We start from the raw sequence: 14,751 nt of genomic DNA, 5'->3' as shown, positions 1-14,751 counted from the left end.
TTGGCTGCCATTTCCCATTACCATGTGGGACATGATACAGGGCCTTTGATGTCGGCCAAGTTGTGTAAAACCTTTCTCAAGGACACCTTTTTGCTTAGACCCCCTATAAAAGAAGCCGTACCACCTTGGAATCTTTCACTAGTTCCTCAAGCCTTGACTGCTCCACCTTTTGAACCTGCTGCTTCAGTAGATCTCAAATTCTTGTCCTGGAAAACAGCATTCCTTGTAGCCATTACTTCTGCGAAAAGAGTTTCGGAGCTTCAAGCTCTTTCTGTGAAGCCTCCTTATTTGATCTTTCATCCGGACAAAGTGTACCTCAGGATCAATCCATCTTTCCTTCCCAAAATAGCATCAGAAACCAATATAAATCAATCCATACATTTACTGGTTTTCTTCCCTAAATATCAGAATAAAGGAGAGTACAGGCTGCACTCATTAGATGTTCATAGGCAGCTAAGTTTTTATACGTTTTTATACTCATATAACAGCTGGTCATAGACGATCCGATCAGCTGTTCGTTTCCTTTGCCAAATTTAATTTGGGGAAAGCAATATCAAAAGTATCTCTATCACGCTGGATTTCACAATGTATCCTATTAGCGTACCAAGCCTCTGGGAGGCCCGCACCTGAAGGAGTTCGCACACATTCCACTCATTCCATCTCTACTTCTCCGGCCTTCAAGTCTAGAGTTCCATTGGATGATATTTGTTCGGCAGCCACTTGGGCCTCATCGCATACCTTTATTAACCACTACAAACTGGACGTGATTTCTAGAGGGAGAGCATCCTTTGGCTCTGAGGTGCTCCGCAATATCCTTCCCATGATGGCCACCCAAGATTCAGGTAGCTGGGGGCTCTGTCCCACAGGTTGCTGACAGATGAAGTCCCTACTTCAGATTTAGAAGTTATGTACTCACCATAACGTTCCATCTGAGTAGGTAGCTTCATTTGTCTGCAACCATCCCCCCCTCCTTCCCCCTGGCCTTCAGCGGATCTATGTTAGTTGGATACCCTTTTGGGGTACATATTGAGGGGCAAACTCGATCTGAGGTCATGGAGGGTTGGCAGGGGATTATGGGTGAGGGGAGGAGCTAGGAGCTCGGATCCATTAGCTTGAAACAAGTTGCCGGCTCAGATCCAAGACCCACAGGTTGCAGACAAATGAAGCTACCTACTCAGATGGAACGTTATGGTGAGTGCATAACTTCTAATTTTGGGAATGTAATGACTTGGAAGACTTTAAAAAATCCCTTCACAACACTCTCAGAAATATTGGGTGAGTGAGTGTAACTAAGGAAATTATTTTTTTTCTTTTTTAAGCTCGGCTAAAGGATCTGAATTGACTAGACGTAGTAAGACTTTGTTTAATTCTGGTAGCTGCTAAAAAAGCAGTTACCAGAAAAAAGAAATCAAAGTCAGGGGTCTCAAACTCAAATGATCATGTGTGGTGCATGAGGTCTAGAATGCTCAGCTGAGGGCCACAATCTCCAAAACAAAATGAGTGGTTGTTTATATAGAAGGAATGTAGTGCAATAGATTCCATAGTCATGCTGGTTCAAAGCCTGCATGAAGTCTGAGGCCACAAGTTTGAGATCCCTAGTCTAAATCAACTGTACCTGAAGCAGTGAATATTGTAAAAGTGATAAAAGAACTGGAAGTGGGATCTTTAGAAAAAGGGTAGGACCAAGCTGCATAGAGAAAAATGAGAACTATGGGAACATTACATGCAAAGTAATGTTTTGGAGGAGGAGTGAATTTTAAAGGAATGCATAAATTGATCAATTTATTTAATGTTGGACTGATGATATAAAAGCGCATATGGGACATGTAATGTTTGTAATTGTGAACATGTTAACATGTTTTGTTTTCTTTTATGCTTGTTTGTCTGTCATAAGTGATAATTCAGTAAAAAAAGCATTTAGTTTCCAGGAGATGCATGCTTTAGGTGGGAGAGAGGATTGAAAGAATATTCATATTCCTGGTAGTACACAATCATTTTAGGTTTATATGAAGATGATTCATGAGTGCAGAAAGGCAGATCACTTGTTTCTCATTTTTGTTGACTGGGGGGGATGTGTGCAGTGGCTGAGTAAATTCTTTTTAAGTGGATTGTTACCTGCCTTTACATGAGTCCTAGGAGAAAAATGTAGATGATATAGGTCATTTTAACTGAAGTCTGTTTGCCTCTGCTACCTATTTCAAGAATATGTCCCTTGCAGACAAATGTGCCAAGGCCAATTGGTCATTCCTTCACCCTGTTATAAAGCATTATTGCTTGGGTAATGATTACTAGAGTCAAGCCAAGCTTTCGTCAGGATTTGTCTTTTAGAACCCTTTCCATTCAGGCTTCCTCCTGCTCCTTCCTGCCTGCCTGGGAGTGTTGATTTGTAGTACTTGCATTTTCCCAGTTGTTAACAATTGCAGAAGACTTTGAATATCAGATATAACAGTATGTGCTTATGTCAGTTGAGTTCTGAAAGGGTGTTCAGCACTGAGAGCTTATTGCTCTCCCAGCGCATAGATAGAATTTTGTGCATGCCGTGAAGAATATTCTGATATGTGGATTTCTGACTGTGCTTACTTAGTCCATTGGAGTTGAATTAGGGATGGGAAAGGCTGTGCATAGTCAGCACAGATCATGCAGAGGGATAAAGCACTGACTATGGCCCAAGTTACCTGAGTTTGATTAACAGACGAGGAGGAGGGAAGGCAGGGTTGTACAGGCCACTAATAGTCACAGTCCCTTGGTGGGACATTGGCACTGCAGTGGGTGTCTATGATGCAGGTTAACTGCCCACCAAGTCAATGACTGGGGTGTAGCCCTCATTAGCATGTGCAGGGGAGTGTTCACTCTCAAGGTGAGGGCAGTATGAACCCCTTTCAGTGATGTGGTTAGCCTGCCCTCGGGCGGGTTAGAATTTAAATGCTGTCATTGTCAGGATGCTGGCAAGAGCATACACTCCCCATTGTGTTCCTGAATAGCAGTTTCCTACAGTGGATATGAGGATTTTTCAATGATCTGGAATGAATGGACTCAAGTGTAATAGGGAGGGGGGTTGTTTCATACTCTGCAGACAACAGAAGTGAGAAAAAACACCTGAAGGAAAGAAAAAAAGAGAGAAGCAAGACAACGTGCCTTCCTAGTTGGCTACATCATGCATGCAGTAGAAGGAGCATATGCTTCTGAGTATGAGAGCAAGAGAAATTTCAGAATTGTTCATTGTGCTGAGCTAGGCATATCAAAAGACGAAACACCAACAGTTACCCACCATTGAGGGCCTGCGTTTGCAAATGATATGTAGTGAGCACATTTCTGTTATGTTCTGTAGTTGTGTTTCTGTCTTAATGTACCTCAGAAACAAAGAATGAGCCTCGATAAGGAAAGCTTGAAATATGAAGAACATACATTTAAATGGGTACAAGAAAAATGTACCCTAATGTTTCTCACACTGCAGGGTTTCTTCTCAGAAATCTACTGATACAGTGAATACTTGCATATCTGTTATTTTTCTCCTCAACTGATTTGTGAGAAGTGAGCATTTCAAAATGTTATTGGTGTGTCCAATTAATGATCTATTTTAAACATGTTTTATTTTGGTTACTATTATTTGTTGCTCTAATTAGTCTTCACGTTTGCTGGTATTTACTAAAATCTGCATAGAAAGCTTCATTATGTACTGAATTATATTTTATATGCATTTGACCAGGGTCATGGCTGGAAATTGCCTATTAGACTAGTTCATTTACATGGTTATATAAATTAATAATCTGAAGTAGGAACTTCATTTGTCAGCAACCTTTGGGATACAGATCCGATCTCGGATCCGAGCCGGCAACTTCTACTACAGCATAGATCTGAGCTCTTAGCTCCTCCCTTTACCCATAATCCCCTGCCAACCCTGACTGACCTCAGATCTAGTTTGCCGTGCTTCAAACTACAAGCTGAATTTCGAGCTCCTGCTATTTGGATAAGTTTTATGAGAAAAACTTTCTATTTTTATTTCCCTTTTCTTGTGTGAGTGAGAGCGAGTGTTTAGGTATCCTATATATCTCTATATTTAACTTATTTTGTGTTTATTTTTCCTCCCTGCCCTCGCTGGTCGTAGTGTGTGTTTGTGGTGTGTGTAGGGGCCTAGTGAGTGTGTTTCTGTATTATTATGTCGGAGGCCCCTAAAGCCATCTTTTCAAAGTGAACCGAGTGTGGCCATAAGCTTTCACTGGCGGATGGCCACACCCAGTGCGTTAGGTGCCTTGGGGTTGAACACCTCTCCTCGGGATGCGCGATTTGCGCAGCGTTCAACCCCAGGGCACTTAAGGACCGGAGGTCGAAGCTGAATCTGGCGGGCCTTTTGCCCCCAGATTCGGCTCCAGCCTCCAATGCTTCTGTGGCCGCAACCCAGCCCTCGGTGGTAGCCACCCCTGTCTCCCTCCGGTCAGGACTCAACCTCCCCCTTCGGCTCCAGAGGAGAGGGAGGCCAGGAAAGCCAAACGGCAGGAGAAGCACCATAAGCGGCGGGCCGAGGACTCCTCCTCGGCCCCGCCCGCCAAACGGGCTTCTCCATCCAGAGCTTCTGGATCGCCTCCTCGGCTCCGGTCCCCTTGTTCTCACAGGGACCCGGGGAGGAGGTGACCCGGTCCCCGTCGAGGTCATCGAGGCGGCACTCTATGTCTGTCTCGGTGGCCTCTTCGAGGTCCACCTTTAGCATGTCAGATGCAGACATGGACTGGATGATGAGGAGGTTCATCCAGGCCCAGCTGCAGATGGGAGTGCTCTTGCCCTCGGGGGGGGGGGAGCTCTACCCCATTTTATGCTCCAATCGCTTCTTCTCCGACCCGCTTTCCGGGAGCATTCGGAGCCGAGCCGCGTTGGATCCGGGGGTGGGTCGGAGCAGATAGTACTGGTTACTTCGGCTCCGACTGGTTCACTCGAGCTTGTCGGATCCGACCTCTCGGAGCCATGGGCTGAGCTTCAGATCCGAGGGATTCGGTGTGACTTCGGCTCCGTCCCGGTAGGAGCACATGGGTCCTTCGGATCTGAGGGTCTCGGTCCTGGATCCGGTCCCTGCTTCGACTCTCGGATCCTATCAAGAGTGGCTCCCCCTCAGCTTTCGCGGTGGTGGAGAGGGCACTGCACTCCATCTCAGCTGGTTCAGGCTCCCATCACCCAGCCTTCAGGGCAGCCTGCTTCAGCGCCTCTGGGTGTTCCTTTGGAACGTGACATTGCTGGTGAGTCTTCCTCGGACAGCCCCCCCGAGGAGGTTCCTCTCAAAGCTAAGTGTAAGAGGAGACACGTGGACTCCCCCGAGTCCCTTACGGAAGATACGGACTTAGATGAAGGGGAAGGCTCCCCAAGGTCACCCCCCGAGGATGTCTCCTTTGGAGACATCATGGAAATGCTCAGGATTAGGGGAGGGTGGTCTGCCCCCAAGGCTTCCTCCGATGAGTCCGTATTCCTAGAGGCGTTCAAAGCAGGGCCATCTACCTCTTGGGTGTCCCCTCCCCCTGACCCCCTCGTGGACCTTATTTCCACCAGGGCTTGGAAGGAGCCGGACACTGTAGAGCCAGTCCCCAAGCACCCAGATAGGATCCTGAGTCCCCCTGCAGAAAGAACCCACTGGAGCAGAGGTCCCTCCGTGGATGCCATGTTGGTGGCGGCGGCCACTAAGAGGGAGTTGGCTCAGGAGAGCTCCGCGGTCCACCCACAAAGCAAGGAGTCTCGAGCGATGGACCGCCTTGGGAAGCGGGTTCTCCATGAGGTCGCTGAACTATATGGCACATGTCATCTGGATGCAGCGAGATCTAATAAAAGAATACGCTGCCTCCCCCCCAGAGTCCATGTCGGAAGGGGACAAGCAGCTGTACTCCTCCCGAATGTCCACTCTACGTTCAGTTTCCAACACCTCTATGCGGCTGTTGTCTCACGCCACGGAAGGAGCTGCTAGAGCTGGTGGAGCCGGCCTGGTAATGAGGCGCCAAGCCTGGCTCCGACATTGTGACTTCTTGGAACCCTTTAATGCGTCATTCGCGAATGCCCCCTTTGATGGTTCTGCACCGTTTGGCAAAACCGTTCACGACACTTTAGTCCAGAGCGAGAAAGATGGGAAGACATTGTCTGCCATCGGAGTCTGCTTCTCTGCTCCCCAGAGGTCCTTTTCTAAGAACCAAAAGGGTCAGAAGAAGATATGGTTCCGGAAATCGCATCAGTCCCAGTCTGCTCTGGACAACCAGTCCTCTCGTGGCAGAGGAGGACAGGGAGGACGCCGCCCTAGAGGCAGAGGGGGTCCCAGAAATTTTGGGTCCAGAGAACCCTTCTCTGAGAGGCCCACGCAGAACCCCTGAGGGGTTGCCCGGCTGCTCCACTCTGCAGGCAGTCGGGGGGCGTCTTTCGAGGCACCTAGCAATGTGGGAGTCCATAACAACAGATCGCCGGGTGCTTCGCATCATATCCAGAGGCTACCAAATTCCCTTTATTGTAACCCCCAAAACCAGAAGCCTCCCCGACGTACCACCCAATCAGAGGGAGGCGGCTGCTACAGAAATTCAGCAGCTTTTACAAAAAAGAGCCATCCAACCCGTCCCCCCAGATCAGTTCGGATCAGGGTTTTACTCCAGGTTCTTTCTGGTGCCATAAAAGACGGGGGACTTGAGGTCCATCCTCGACCTCTCTCTCTTGAACCTGGCAGTACCCAAAGAAAAGTTCCGGATGGTCACGCTACAATCTATTCTCCCCCTGTTACGGGAGAACGACTGGATGTGCTCGATAGACCTCAAGGATGCATACTACCACATTCTTGTGGACAGACGGTCCAGGAGGTTCCTCCGCTTCCGGCTGGGAGCCAGTCACTTTCAGTTCAGGGCCCTCCCCTTCGGTCTCACCTCAGCCCCCAGGGTGTTCACCAAAGTCTTGGCAGTTATAGCGGCCCACCTGAGGCTTCAGGGAATTCAGGTCTTTCTGTACCTGGACGACTGGCTCCTCATCGCCCCAACAAGGGATTATTTCCTCAATCTTGCTCCACGCCTAGGGTTGACTGTCAACATGGCCAAATCCTCTCTGGCTCCTACACAGATAATAGATTTCATAGGGGCGAGATTGGATTCCAGACTAATGCTTGCCGTCATGCCTCCCGATCGGCTTCAGAACCTGAGGTTGCATGTTCAGGCCATTCTCCAACTTCCTGCTCCACCGGCAGAATTGATCCTGAGGGCTCTAGGGTCCATGGTGGCAGCAATTCCTCTGCTGCCCCTAGCCCGTCTAAATATGAGGGTCCTGCAGTGGACCCTCCAGGTACAATGGTCCCTGTCTCGCAACCCCTTGTCCCATCCTATTTCTTTAAGCAGGGCTTGCAGAGGGTCGCTCATGTGGTGGCTCCAGTCCCCGAGTCTTCACACGGGACGACCATTCTCGATGCCTTCCCCCGTCGCCACAGTGACCACGGACGCCTCTCGCCTGGGGTGGGGGGGCACTATTCAGGCAGAACGGTCCAAGGCACGTGGAACGACACAGAGACCTCCTTGCATATCAATGTCCTAGAGATGAGGGCAGTGCTTTTGACGTTGCAGGCACTTCACAGCCTTCTTCCAATTGGGATGATTGCAGTACAAACGGACAACATGTCAGTTGTCTGGTACATCAACAAACAGGGGGGAACTAGGTCTTATCCTCTTTGTCGCGAGGCCATGAGAGTGTGGGAATGGGCGATATCCACCAACCGCTTTCTCATTGCAACGCACATTCCGGGACGGTCCAACATCCTAGCAGACAGGCTCAGTCATTCGATTCTGACCCCATACGAATGGTCTCTCAATCCTCTAGTAGCGAAGCAAATATTTGCCCAATGGGGGCAACCCTGTTGTGATCTTTTTGCCTCTCCTTTAAATACCAAATGCAACAGTTACTTCGCTCTAATCCCCCCTCAGGGGGAGTCCCCGAGAGACTCTCTAGTACATGCTTGGCCTCCCGGTCTCCTTTACGCTTACTCTCCATTGCCCATGATGCTAAAACTCTTACAGAAAGCAGGTCGGCTGGTGAGCAAAATGATCCTCATTGCCCCATTCTGGCCTCGTCATACATGGTTCCCGTACCTGTGGTCTCATTTGATTCATCCACCCTGGATTCTGGATCCCCTCCCGGATCTCATTACTAACCCTCTGGGTCTTCCGACCCCCAACCTGGTCAACCTCAAGCTGACTGCTAGGTTGCTCCAGTTCCACTCCTGATAAGGACTCCCGGAATCTCCTCACCAGTCAAAGCCATCCTAGTAGCGGCACATAAACCTTCCACCAGAAGGGTCTATCGGAGTAAGTGGAAACGTTTCTCCATTTGGGCAGAGCACATCACTTAGATCCTTTCACAGTGCCTCTTACATCGGTTTTGGATTTTCTAACTACCCTTTTTCATCAAGGGGCTAGCTGCTCTACAGTCAAGGCACAACTAGCAGCGATTTCGCATTATCATGTAGGGCATGAATCGGGCCCTCTAATTACTTCCAAGCTTTGTAAAGCTTTCCTCAAGGGTACCTTCCTTCTCAGACCTCCGGTCAGGGAAGTAGTACCCCCATGGGATTTATCTTTGGTTGTACAGGCCTTGACAAGCCCCCCTTTCATGCCGGCGGCTACGGTTGATCTTAAATACCTCTCTTGGAAGACGGCCTTCTTGGTGGCCATTACTTCAGCTAAAAGGGACTCTGAGCTTCAGGCTCTATGTGTTAAACCGCCGTATTTAGCCTTCCATCAGGATAGAGTTTACCTCAGGATCAATCCGTCCTTTCTGCCTAAGGTATCTTCGGAAGCTAATATTAATCAATCTATTAATCTTCCCGTGTTCTTTCCCAATTACCAGAACAAAGGAGAGTACAAACTGCATTCCTTGGATGTGCACAGACAATTACGCTTTTATATTCATCGAACTGCTGGTCATAGGCAATCTGACCAGTTGTTTGTCTCCTTTACCAAAACAAATTTAGGCAAGTCAATTTCTAAAGTTACCCTGTCACAGTGGATAGCTAGTTGTATCCTCTTGGCATATCAGAGTTCGGGAAGGCCTGCACCTCAGGGAGTCCGAGCTCATTCTAGGCCGTCGCTACTTCGGCGGCTTTTAAATCTAGGGTTCCCTTGGATGATATTTGTTCCGCAGCCACTTGGGCCTCATCTCATACTTATATCAGCCATTACAAACTGGATGTTGTCTCCAGAGGTAGGGCGTCCTTTGGCTCTGCAGTGCTCCGGAATATTCTTCCATAAAGGCAACCCAGGATTCAGGTAGCTGGGGACTCTGTCCCAAAGGTTGCTGACAAATGAAGATCCTACTTCAGATTAAGAAGTTATGTACTCACCATAACGTTCCATCTGAGTAGGTATCTTCATTTGTCTGCAACCATTCCCCCTCCTTCCCCCTGACCTTTAGGATTCTGTTTAGGATCTATCTTAGATAAGCCCCTTACGGGGCACAGTAACAATGGTTATATCGGGCAAACTTGATCTGAGGTCAGTCAGGGTTGGCAGGGGATTGTGGGTAAAGGGAGGAGCTAGGAGCTCGGATCTATGCTGTGGTAGAAGTTGCCGGCTCGGATCCGAGATCGGATCCGTATCCCAAAGGTTGCAGACAAATGAAGATACCTACTCATATGGAACATTATGGTGAGTACATCATTTCTTATTCAACACTGTACCAGCTTGATTCCAGGATTGTGATGCCTACTATGTCTGTCATGACTGCATATTAATACAGTGTATGTTATCATATCATGTTGGTCAATGTTATCCCCCACTGACCATTATGGGTAAGAAGTGGTAACATGTTATGAATACAAATTACTATATTTATGTTATGCTATAGCGCTTTGTTTATTTATGTATTTTAAATTAGGTGCGAGAAATTGCATACAGGATCTTTCTTTATCCTAATGCTGAACAGATGAGGTGTTTAGATGAACTACTGGCTTGTCGAAATCAGCTTGCTCAGTTAGTTGGTTATACATCCTATGGTCACAGAGCACTGCAAGGAACACTGGCAAGAAAACCAGGTGATGCCATTACATTGAAATGCAAATTTAAGGATAAATGGTAATGTCCAGTGATATTCTTCATGCATAATAATTTGATTGGCCTGTTAAAACAATTTAGATGTATGTGATTGCTTAATGTGCTAAAATAATTTTTCTACTAGGCAGGAAGGGGGATATAATAACCATTTAAAGTCTCAGGACTCACATTGCTGAGTCTCAAGATATGGAGAGCAAATGGACAAAAATCCAAACTTTAATGTACTAAGTTGAGCTTGCCATTTCTCAGAACATTACCTTTTCTCATAGGTAAGTCAGTGTCAGAATTGGTAAATGTATGTTTGAGGGATGTAGGAGGCTTACTACCCACACATGAGTGTGTGGAGGGGGTTTGCCTCCATGCAAAAAATTAGTTTAAATAAGAAGAGTGATATTCACTATTTGTTCTTCTCCTGTATTTCAGTTTCTTTTTTACAATATCTTTTAGGATTTGGCAGTGTGAATCTCAAGATTTCTATAATGAGCTGAGGCATACAGTATTAAAAAATCAACATGCATTTCTGTTGCAGAGAAGTAGCTTAAAGAAAAGCAGACTAGCATTTTGTGTTTTTGAGCAAGACAGACATAGAAATAGTCCAGATCATTTAACTGTAGACTTATGCACCATAATAAATACTAGGGCACTTGGCAACAGCTACTTTATGTTCAACTTTATCTGAAGCTAAGTGATCTCTTTCAAAATGAGGGTGCATTGACTGCAGTCACCTCCCACTCTTTCTCTTCTAAACCAAGCACGTCCCAAAAGAGGAAGATGCCTTTTCAACATGTGATAAAAGTGCTGAAGTATGACAAATTCCTCTCTTTTTCCCAGTTCTGATTACCTCTTTTCAAAATGGTGACTAGGACTGCTGGTGGCAGGCGAGAGGGCAGTTCTCCGAAGTTTGTCTGGGTTGAAAAAAACATCAGAGATTCAGTAGTGTTCTGCTGTAGTCTTTCTGAAGGCTATTTAGAGGTCATTTGTCCTTGCTTAGATGGGCAGATCATTCCATTTCATTAAATCTCCTGGGGCAGGTCCAGATTGTGATGCTGTAAGGGACTGTCAGTGCTGCCATAATTTGAAATGGAGTCTGTAATTTAGTTGTCACTTGTGGTTCTAAAATATTAAAATTGTTTCCATCTCATTCTGGACCTCACTGACTTAAACCAGCACACCCAGTCAGGCTACACACCCTTGATGGTCTCATACCTTTTTTGCTTCGGGGCACAAGTGGCATCACTGGAAGAGATGGATGCATTTTGGTGTACAGTTATTTATAGTCTGCAGAGGAGATACCTCCATTGTATTTCAGGTGGGCATTACTTTCCCTACAGAGTGTAACTGTTGCCAGTGCCATGACAGAGAGATAAAGCTCCTCATTATGACTCAGGTGACTGAGGTTAAATTAATGGCTTAGACATCTGAGGAGATAGCATATGTAAGGATGGGCATGTCCAAACTGAAGCTCACCTCATGTTAGATTTCCAGTGGTTGCTGGGAAAGTGTGAAGGGAGGCATTGTCTGAGTCACCACAGAGGTGGGAAAAATAACACCTTCATGCTCCATGCTCCATTGTATGGCCACCCTAGGACATCATGGGTGTTTGAGGCATGAGGAAAGTTAGGTATGAACAAAAATACTTCCAGAATCTGTATGACATTGCATTAGGATCCTCTGTCTCTTCAGTGGTCCTGAACATGGATCATGGTAACCTTTGGGAGGCTAAGGCAGGTCTTGTTGATACAGTGAATGAGGAGAGGATCTATAGGTAAGCAGACGGTAAATTGCAGGAATAAAAAAAGTGTCGGTGTTCAGACTGTCTTCAGTGCCCAAAATCTTTAGTAAGGTGCTGTCCATTTTGGCCAAAGTCTTGGGGGAGAAGAGCTCCTTGTTACCATACAGTGACTCTCTAGAAGCTTCATTGAAGTGGTTGTTAGCAGTCCTTAGTACTACCATAAAGTGGGAGAAGTCTATCTTGTCTTCTGCTAAGAAGATGGCCTTTTGCACACTCCATTGCAGGCCATTACTGACCTTGTAAAGGGCCCTGAAGTTCATGGATTTGGCATGTATGCATTGATACAGCATAGGTCAGGGTACAGATTCTGTTGTGACTTCTAAACCTGATGACTTCCCTATCTTTCTGAAGCCACTTCCATGCCTGATGGTGAAGGTGTTGCACCAGAATTTAAGTTGCCATTACTGTCAGAACTACCAGACATTTTCAGATGATGTCCTTCAAGGATGCATCTGCAGTCCTTACATATGGGTTGTCCTGCCTCAGGCAGCCCTTCGGTCAGCCGGATTCCAAAGTCTGGGTCCGGCGTCGGCTGATGTCGCCCTTTCCCCGATGTCAGAGCACCTGGGGTATAAAAGCGTCAGCGACGCCATCTTCCTCAGTCTTTCTTGCTGTGTGGTGCCCGAAGCAAAAGCAGTTTGCAAGTGCCGGTCGGCCAGCTCCTGTAACTTCAGCTACCGAAGACTTCAAAAGCTAGGTACCCCGTTGGGGACTCTTTCCTGCCTCAGCCGATGTCAGATCAAACGCTTAAAGTTAATAATTCCTTAACTTGTGGGAAACACATACCTCATAAGATTTCCATTCTTACTGCCTTCCCTGCCTAGGCCCAGACCACGACGTCTCGGCCTGTACTGCCTGTGCCTCCTTCAATCGACGCACTCTTAGGCGTCGGGCGGAGTTTGCAGAGGAATTTTTGGGGCTAGTTACTGTTATAATATGCTGTCGGAGACTCCGACTTCTCATTTAACCAAAAAACGGAAGGACAAGGACCGACACACGCGGACCATGGTTTCGGCTGAAACCACCCCTAGGCCTACCGCGAGTGTCTCGGTCTCGGCTGAAACCGAGTCCTTGGTACTTCCAACCGGCGAAACTGCACAACCGACAACCTCGGCCCCGGAGGCCTCTTCTGAGTCGGTAATAGAATTTCCCTCAGAAACCGGTGTTCTGGAAACTTCCGACACCATTTCCCTAGACAAACCTACGCCAGCACGTGGAGCAGCCAGGCCTCCTGCATCCATGTCCATTAAGGCATTCACAAGGGCTAAAGCTGCTAAACAGCCAAAATCTCTGCCTCCCAGGGTTATTCCTCAGGGATCCACTACAGGTTCACAGATTTTAACTTTAGCTGAGGACCTTATTTCCTTAATTAGGGGCTCTCAGCCACACCCGGACAGGGGCTCTCAACCTCCTCTAGACAAAAGGCCCAGGGTTGAGCCCACTGATCCCCAGTCCTCTGATGAGGCCTCAGATGGCTCTGCTCTTTCAGACTACCAGGAGGAGGCCTTTACGGCCTACGAGGATTCTGATGCAGAGGAATCTATTCCCTCGGCCTCCCCTCCTGAAGAGCTGTCCTTTGGGGAGACCCTTCACTCCATGAGAGAGCATTTCAAATGGCAGGGCCAGGAATTCTCTGATTCCAGGAAGAGATTAAGGACTTTTTTGCATTTACCTCAGCATAGACCTTTGGCTATTCCTCCTGTTTTGAATGTCATTGATGATGTGTACTCTGAGTCTAGTATTACCCCTGACTCCCTTCCTCCGGCTCCTGTCAAACCCGATAGGTACTACAGGGTCCCGGACTCACATCATTTCCTTTACAAGGCCCACTCTGCTGACCCAGAAACTATTTCCCAGGGCCCTAAAGAGGTTGCAACTGCCACTACTAAAAATCCACTCCCCTCTGAAAGGGAGTCCAGGGCTTTAGAGAGATGGGGTAAAAAAGTGTATACTTCTTCCACTCTTTCTATGAGGGCATTAAATTGTCAATTCCATATGATACAGTACCAGTATTTGTTAGATGAATTGCATAAAAAACTGTCTTCACCTGAACCCCTAGATCGCAAGTCACTTCAGGATCTGGTACATAACTCCCAACAGGTTAGCAACCATTTCTTGCAGTGTGGTTATGATGCATTGGAAGCTTCATGTAGGTAAGCAATGACAGGTGCAGTCATACGTAGGCATGCTTGGCTGAAGGAACAAACTCTGCCAGATCATGTTAAAGCAAAGCTTCTGGATTCGCCACTGGAAAAGCAAAAGTTATTTGGCTCCACTGCTCAGGAGGTCTTAAAGAAATTTGAGGAAAAGGCTAAATCTGTACAAACAGTCAAAGATTTTCTCCAGGTCCACCCACCAAGATTCAGCAGAAATTGGCCTTCTAAGAATTGGTCCTTTCCAGACACAGAGAGATTTCAAAGAGGCAAGAACAGGCGTGCCAGAGGTAGAGGGCAAGCTAGAGGCTCCTACAGAGGACATCAATGGCAGCCTCCTAACCAGAGAGGTAGTGCAGGACCTACAACTGCTGCACAAGGACAGACTCAATGACTTTACCTTGACCCCGCCAACCAGGGCTCAATTGGAAGCACCTTTGGGCGGAAAGCTATCTTTATTCTCAAAAAAATGGCACAGTATTACAAGGGACAAATGGACACTGCAAATAATAGACAAAGGATACAGGTTCCATTTTCATACATTACCAAAAAGAAAAGGCATGCCAATCCTGCCACCGAATCAAAAGGCAGAGGCTTTAAAACAAATTTCCAACCTCTTACAAATGAAAGCTATAGAAAAGGTTCCTCTCACAGAACAAGGCCAAGGATTTTATTCCAGACTATTCCTTGTCCCAAGAAAAGAAAAACAATGGAGGCCTATTCTCGACTTGTCCGCACTGAATACTTATCTCATTGTGCCAAAATT

At 47.0% G+C, this 14,751-nt stretch overlaps 1 protein-coding gene across 1 annotated transcript in view; it reads left to right on the top strand.

The window, feature by feature from the left end:
* The window catches only part of LOC122802327 (mitochondrial intermediate peptidase), a 2,150,265-nt gene that overhangs the window by 1,171,601 nt on the left and 963,913 nt on the right, over positions 1 to 14,751 (top strand). The window contains exon 8 of the mRNA XM_044071968.1: positions 9,865 to 10,021. Coding sequence (XP_043927903.1) covers positions 9,865 to 10,021 — 157 coding nt within the window. The remainder of the gene's footprint in view (positions 1 to 9,864; positions 10,022 to 14,751) is intronic.

The sequence above is a fragment of the Protopterus annectens genome, chromosome 5.part0, assembly GCF_019279795.1.
Source record: "Protopterus annectens isolate FY-2018-M chromosome 5.part0, PAN1.0, whole genome shotgun sequence".
Classification (NCBI taxonomy): domain Eukaryota; kingdom Metazoa; phylum Chordata; order Ceratodontiformes; family Protopteridae; genus Protopterus; species Protopterus annectens.
Note: the sequence above shows the minus strand (reverse complement) of the source record. Positions and strands in the feature narration are given on the sequence as shown.